The 7,853-nt window shown below is 34.3% G+C and overlaps 1 protein-coding gene across 5 annotated transcripts; it reads left to right on the top strand.

Annotated features, from left to right (window-relative positions):
- The first annotated feature begins 924 nt into the window (after positions 1–924).
- LOC124409235 (transcription initiation factor IIA subunit 1) lies at positions 925–4,848 on the top strand. Of its 5 annotated transcripts, none has more exons than XM_046886730.1 (8): positions 925–1,211; positions 1,943–2,153; positions 2,629–2,693; positions 2,736–2,985; positions 3,389–3,594; positions 4,239–4,382; positions 4,529–4,618; positions 4,712–4,848. In XM_046886730.1, exons 1-8 carry the CDS (start codon positions 1,134–1,136, stop codon positions 4,817–4,819), a joined length of 1,152 nt encoding a protein of 383 aa, XP_046742686.1. In that variant the 5' UTR covers positions 925–1,133; the 3' UTR covers positions 4,820–4,848. The 5 variants fall into 5 exon arrangements, with proteins under 5 accessions (XP_046742686.1, XP_046742685.1, XP_046742687.1 ...); XM_046886731.1 differs by having other exon boundaries at positions 926–1,211; positions 2,629–2,688; positions 2,740–2,985; XM_046886729.1 differs by having other exon boundaries at positions 2,629–2,985.
- Positions 4,849–7,853: the final 3,005 nt, after the last annotated feature.

Here is a 7,853-nt window from a genome sequence, read left to right as displayed (position 1 = left end):
ATCAGCTGCCTACAACCAACTAGGCACATACCATGGGTTACATCTAAAGTATTATTGGAAATGTCCGGGCATATGAGGATTTGGGAGGGTAATCATTCTTTACGATGGAAAACTTTTGATTCTGAACTTAACCGGCACCTGAAGTGCTTGCGTCTTGTTTTACCGTCTAAATAAATTTGTATAAATTTGTAACCCTGGGGATTCCCTGCATGCACGAATTTCTATCTTGACGATCGAAACCTCGACGATCGGTATAGAACTGGAGGACAATTTGTCCACTATTTTGTCCAGTAAATCGCTTAAGCAGTGGATGAATTCCGATATTTATAGTAGCACGTAGGGCATTCGGAACGGTCGATCTGTAGCTAGAATGAGTATGCGAGATTTGTCATTTTGGAATGGATGTACCGAAAATTATATCTTCTGTCGATGTAAGAAGGATGAAGTCCAAAACACGCCAACGTCACAAAAAATCTCAACTATTTTGCCACTGATAGCTAAAGCAATTCGATATACATCCTGTTCTTTCATTTCGGAACGCCTATTCCGAAATGATAGATATATTTCGCGCGCTATTATTCTTACACCAAGGCGCAACTCATTTCATAACCTTCCGAAATGTGCTAGCTTCGGAATACGTCCAGTATCTGGCATCAGTATGGCTGCTTCATTGACGTTACATACACACATGGAGACTAGAGACCACGGTCCTAGAGACTCCACGATGACGTATTACAGGAAAGGAAGTCCTATGATAACTATTGAAACGAAGTCACTTTCATTGTAACTTTCTGCTTATCGAATCATAAACTAGGCTCAATAAATTACGTTATGCGTAAATTGATTAGTTTCTCCGTAGTAAAAAGTATTATTTCAAGTTTTTAGGTTATATTCTTTGCTATACAGGCTATACATGCATAAGACTAAAATCACGAGAGGAGTTATGTTGATCGACGTAGTTGAGTCATAGGGTGGAATGGGAGCAGTTGAGAAAGTATAAAAGAGCTCGAGCAACGCGGCAGGTCGGCTTCTCAGAAGCGGGCATTGATTTAGGATTATTCGTATTGTTGTTCTATTGATTGATAATACGAATTATCCCATAATGGCCCTGAGTCAAACTAGCGTGGTGAGTAATGAACAACAACCACGAAAATAATATGCTACTGAAAAAAAAAAACAGGAAACAAAGCATCGTGCTTAACGCGCCGTATGTACGTATGTACGTCTTGCTTTCGGTAATATTAACTTGCTGAAGGCCTTGGACGATCTGTCAATAGTGTAATCTTCGCTATCTTAATGCCGCTGTGACTATTATACTCTGTTTTAGAGTAACATTTTACTCGTTATTTGAAAAATGGAGTCGCTCGAAATATCGTTAAATAAAAATACTGGAATTGAAATACGTTTATCGTTATTTTCATCTTCAAAACATGAGAAAATCTTTATCTCCTCGCACACGTATGCGTAACGTGTTGCACGATAAGAAATCTTTATTGATTAGACAATTACAAGGGAGAATAATATTGTTGTCATTCTTAACGTAAATAACAAAATATTAAATACCCGTCGATATAATTTTGATGATGATGCTATTTCTTTTTTGATTGAATCGAGCTTTTTAAGAGGCAACAAAGTATTGCAATTCAAACTGATATGCTATTTTCGTCTCACATATAAAACGTTTCAAGCAAGTTCCTGCTTCAATTTCAATCTTGAATGAGTAGTGTTTCTCTAACAACATAAATCAGCAATGCTTATAATTCAGAAAAAAGCAAGAAAAACACCTTTTATAACTTTAACATTCTGCGTAGAAATTAAAAAGAAATATACAGGTTCATCCACTTTTTTTGTCTACAGCCATCTAATATCACATAAGGTGGACCCTACTTCAGTAATATTTTTACACAGCACAAAAGTAAGTGAAATGGTGTTTCGGTTTCAGTTGAAGTTATACAACACAGTCATCGAAGATGTCATAGCCGGCGTGCGTGAATCATTTTTAGACGAAGGCGTAGACGAGCAAGTATTACAGGAATTGAAACAAATATGGGAGACAAAATTAATGTCCAGTAAAACTTTTGAGGTGAATCCAGATCCCCCAGAGCCCCAGCCTCCTCAACTTACTACCCACAAAACAGCAGCAACAAATAAAGGTAACGATGTTGTAATCTTTGATGGCTGTAGTCATATGTTATTGCTCACTTTGTGAAGTATCCAAAAATATGATATCACTTTATCTTTTAAAGCAACTTTAGCACACTTCGCATGCTATTCACACTATATTATATACTCTCCGTACAAGAGATTTTGAATTTTATCGCAAATTATGTTTTTAAGACTTGCATGCACCTAAATTATTTCAATTATGGCACATGTACATATCCCCAAAATTGAAGTAAATTATAAACCGCTAAAGTGAATAGTAGTCTTGTACATAAAAAAAAAAACTACATCTAACGCTATCAGTACGTTTAATACATATGAGAGGAATGTCTGGATGTAAACAATCAACGTTATCTTGACGAACACTATTTAATTATCCTATTTGTACAAAATTTAGTACATATTTCTAAGATTGTATTAAAATCAGTATACATTGATATTTAATGTTTGTTCTCATTTTCACAGCTGGAAATACTGGAAATCATTTTGTGCAACAGCCGTCAACTGCAGCTGCAGTACAGCAACAGCAGCAACAGCAACAGCAACAACAGCAGCAGCAGCAACAACATCAACAGCAGCAGCAGCAGCAACAACAACAACAACAACAACAACAACAACAGCAGCAGCAGCAGCAACATGTGCAGCAACCGGGTCATCCTGTGCAACAACAATCTAGTGGTATTGCGCAGCAGGTAGTTACTGCTCCTGCTGCAGTCTTAGACAGACAAGTCCCAATTCAAATCACTCTTCCTGCACAAGCTGGTCAGCCCGATGCTCAGCCCCGAGTTCTCACAATACAAGTTCCAGCCTCAGCGATTCAAGGTAAAATAACATATGTTCTTATAGTTTTGACCTATAAGATACCGGATTACGAAATTGTTTATTGAAAAATGTCTAGAACACATTTAAATGACTTCCTATAATGCAAAATCTACTTAATTAGTAAAAAATTTCTGAATATGTTACCCTATTTTGACTGCATTGCTTTGGATGAAATTAAAGTCCTAAAAGTACATGTTACTGATACATCTCAGGGTAACCAAGCCATTTCTACCACAACAAGTCGAGGTAATACTCTGCTAATCATTGACATATCGATTCAATTATTATTGATATTATTATTGCAATTGTAACACGAATAAAAATTGCCAACATATTTGGATCTCATTTTTTTTTTTTTATCCAAGATAAAAGGATTTGATAATCACAGACATTTCTGTTACAGGTAACCAATTACATACTATTTTAACTGGTCCTGTAATTACTGCCGCGATGGGACTCCCTGCGAACCTGGCGTCAACACTGTTGCAACAACATGTAAATGCTACACTTCAAGGACAAGCTACGCTTGCACCTATTCAACTAGCCCAACCAACTGTTGTAACACAGAATACAAACAGTGTAACAACACAGCGAAGTGCCCAAAGTCAGGTATGAGCATATGTCTACTGATGGTTAAATTCCTCTTAATTTGTTTTAAGTTGTTCTAGAATAAATATTGTATACGTCCAATAATTCATCTCTTTCACAATTGATGCCCTCCACATCAATAGGCTTAAAATTTCAATAGATTCTGATTCTCGATTCGTCATTACTGCAAGCACTTCAAGGGTTCTGCGATAGATAGTGGACTTTACGTACAAGTTGTTTTTTACAAATTTTAGAACGCAACGGTAATGATAGCAAATTTGAATTTGATTCCTCCCTCGTAATCATAGTTACCAAATATAGGGTGACATAGGACTATACCCCCATAGGCTCCCTGTGTATTTCTCGTGAAAATCTACAACTGAAACCTTTGTTATTTCTCACAGAAAATGTATCATTTGCGAATTATAGTTGTTTGAAAATGGCTAATCCGGTAGCATCTGATGATCATCATGCCCTCCACAGTTGTCCTGAGCCGTCAAATACTACCGGACTGGCTAATTTCAAATGGTTTTGATTTGCAAACAACAAATTTTGTATAAGAAATAAAAAATGATTCATTCGCAGATTTTCATATTAGTAGCTTACGGAGCGATAGTTGTGGCTCACTCTGTGTATTTCTTAAATTCCTATTCCATCGACGACAGGGTAACATAGCCCAATTGGATGGGCCTATGGTTGATACGTCTGACGAAGATGATGATGAGGAAGAAGAAGATAATGATGATGATGATGAAGATCTTGATGATAGAGAAGAAGAAGAAAATGACGACGCTGCTGCACGTGAGGAGGTAATATTTTTTTTCGGTCAGAAACAGAGATTCGACAGATTTAATAATCGTTTAATTATGTTCCTATTTGGATAGTGTATATAATAATATTTCTAGAATGTTTGATATACCCAACTTTTGACATTCATGTGTATGCATTATTTTAGGAACCATTGAATTCTGAAGATGATGTTACCGATGATGATCCAACAGATTTGTTTGATACAGATAATGTAGTTGTCTGTCAGTACGATAAGGTTGGTACTTTCATTGTCATACTTAACCATTTCGTTTGCGCTTATTATTTGGACAGTCATAATTAATATATCTGGAATTTTACTGCATTTTAGATCACAAGGAGCAGAAATAAGTGGAAATTCTATTTAAAAGACGGGATAATGAATCTAAGTGGGAAAGACTATGTTTTCCAAAAAGCTAATGGGGATGCGGAATGGTAAGGGTCCCGCTGCTACTTTTCTTCTAACAAGTGAAAACCTATAGTTCTTTCTTCATCTCTTATATCTTTTGTGCAGTCCTGTGAATCACATTATTATGAATTAATCATTTGCAGTCACTCCAAAATCATAATAGTATTAATGAGCATGAGGAACCAATTACCATTACTCATTTAAAATGATACATATAATATCAGGTAATATAAACTTTGTTATTGAGCAATTGGATGTTTTGCAAATTTCAAACTCTTGTATTTCTTGATTATGAAAATAATATGTATACCTATATATAAAATCGTACTGTTAGATATTATCCAAAATTGTTGCTTTTAATTTTTGTAAATAAAATTTTTGGCAAATATCACTGCACTGGTTACGTCAGAATATAATATAAGTGAATTCAGTTAACTTACTCAGGGATGTTTTGTTGTGGTACATGTAAGTAGACTTGGAAATGTTAATAAACTATACTCTAATTTTATAAATCGCATGGAACTGCATTGCAAGATAGAAGAGATAGTTGCAATGTGATTTTTCATTCATCTCATACCGATCAATTCCGTTTTGATTTATAATTCTTGCCCCTTACTCACTTACAAGAGGAACTGACAAAATTCAATAATATTGCGACTAGAATAGACTTGTTTTTACTTTTGTATGCATTTGTAAATCTTGTCATAAGATAGGTTTTATGGAATTCCAAAATTGCGATTTATAAATAATTATCTAAATTTAATCCTCTGCGTAAATTTAACATAAAATGAAGAATTACTATGCCTATTTCATTCAGAACAGGGATACTAATCAATACACGGTTAAATGGTCTGCTAAATGAAAGGCCAGTTTAATATGCTTTGAGAATAATAATTTTGAGAGTGAATCACCAGTGTAGTTGTACTGTTCATAGTTAGATTAACTTGAAGTACGTAAATTTTAAGATAAAATACAGGTTAGTGAATAGGAGATTAAGTTTTAATTTATGATTATACTCTATACTTTCACGAAGACTGTGCTCTAATCTAAATATCTGGTTAATTTACAAATGAAATTGAAAAATGGTTAAGGGTTTGAGTGTGTATGCTCACTTATGAATTTTGTTGTTTTTGGTGAATATTATTAAATCATGGGTTATTTGAAGTAAAGTGCCTATGGGTAAAGTGGCGTGTGTGAGTTGAATTTAGATGTGAAACAGACTATTGAGCAGATAATATGCTAATAATTTTTGTTGTAATTATCTGGGATGTAAATATATCATCGAACGTTATGTAAAAGTAATTATCGAAACGAAGTATAATACTAATTTATTCTGGAGTTCATAAATTAGTTCATATCTAATTAGATTCATAAAATGGGTTATGACTTATGTAAAAATTAAATTAAAGAAAATGATGCACTTTAGCAGTCTTGGGCTTATTCGACTATGTGATTCTTATATAATTCTCGAACTGTATTGTAATAAAAGAAGAAAGAAAATATTTTAAAGTTACATGTGAAATAGGTATAGAATGGAGATGTAATAAGTATATTTGAAAGCCATCAACAGATGAGTATTCTACTTCAACTGAAGTAAACAATTTAGAAAGAAAATTCTGCGAGTTCATGAAACGAATGATGCATATACTGTAAGTTTTCTAATGCTCAATTCATTAGTAAAAAAAAGAATCCGTAATTGAATGCAAATTATCAGCTTAACAACTGTTGTTTAAATACTTTCATTGATACACATGTATATAAATCAGTTGAATAGTGTTGTGTGTACGTATAGTGTATTTGAAAATTCTTAGAAGAATAAAAGTGTCTTATACTGCATACATGTATACCTACATTTGTAAAAGTATTTTAAATAAAGAGGGACTATTACTGTAAATTACATTTGTCAATCGTAAAATCTTATACCCATGAATCGATTTTTATTTGAATCAAATCATTTCCGAAACTGAATATTTCCATTGTTGCTACCACAAATATATCAGTTATCCAGGAAAAATCTATTTGATTTAAACGACAAACTGAAGTTCAAAAGTTTTTCCAAATGATGAACCGATACTGGCAGGTATCACGTTACTATATCAGATTACCAGCGACTATTTCTAAAAGAATGATGCACAATAGAATAAAATGATTTACCAACAGTCAACATTTATTATTGAAGTATTACTACATTAGTCATGTATGCTTAACTAATCTGTTTCACTCCACTTTACAGCTACAAATTATGAGATAACACTCATGTAGTTTCCTTGACAGCTTCATTTGGTCAAGTACGCCCTGAGACGCATCATTTAGCAACAGCATTTGCTCCTGAGATGATGTCCATGAGTTCGTTAGTGATTGAAGCTTGACGTGTACGATTGAACTCACGTTTCAACGCCTCAGATATTTTTGTGGCATTTTTTGTAGCATTTTCCATCGCCACGATTCGAGCTGCGAGCTCACTGCAGGCTCCTTCTTTCATCATCCAGTATATAAGTACTACGTAAGAGAACTCCAAATAGCTTTCTAAAATTTCTTGGTCTATTTCATCGTATATTGTAAAGTTTTTTCCTGCGTGTACTGCAGTTTTGTTATATAAATTCGTAATGTCTGGCTTATACAAGATGCGGGATAGACATTGGTTGTAATGCACTCTAGTGACTGCATAATTATTTTCCATGTTGCATTCATTTATTTTAATGGCAATAACTGCTGCATCCAAAAAATTGATGGATTTTTTTCCAACATCTTTTGCTGTCCAAATAAGCTTTTCTGGTAATGTTTTCGAAAAAATAGACACGGAATACTGACCGACACATACCAGTTTACTTTTTGATGCTAAGCTTAGGTCGTTGACGAGGCTTGCATTAATTACTCTTGCTATCCCAGAGTGAATAGCTCCGCACAATCCGTTGTCGGATGTCAAGGCAACAATCAGCTGCGAACTGATTTCTACAGGATTTACTTCAATTTTTTCATAAAAAATTTTCTGATTTTTCCCCAAGGATCTGGCATTTTCAAGTTCTTGTTCAGCCCGAACAAGCTTTGATGTCGAGACAATTTT

Source organism: Diprion similis, chromosome 8, assembly GCF_021155765.1.
Source record: "Diprion similis isolate iyDipSimi1 chromosome 8, iyDipSimi1.1, whole genome shotgun sequence".
Taxonomy (NCBI): domain Eukaryota; kingdom Metazoa; phylum Arthropoda; class Insecta; order Hymenoptera; family Diprionidae; genus Diprion; species Diprion similis.
The sequence above is the reverse complement of the archived record's forward strand: the minus strand, read 5'-3'. Positions and strand labels throughout refer to the sequence as shown.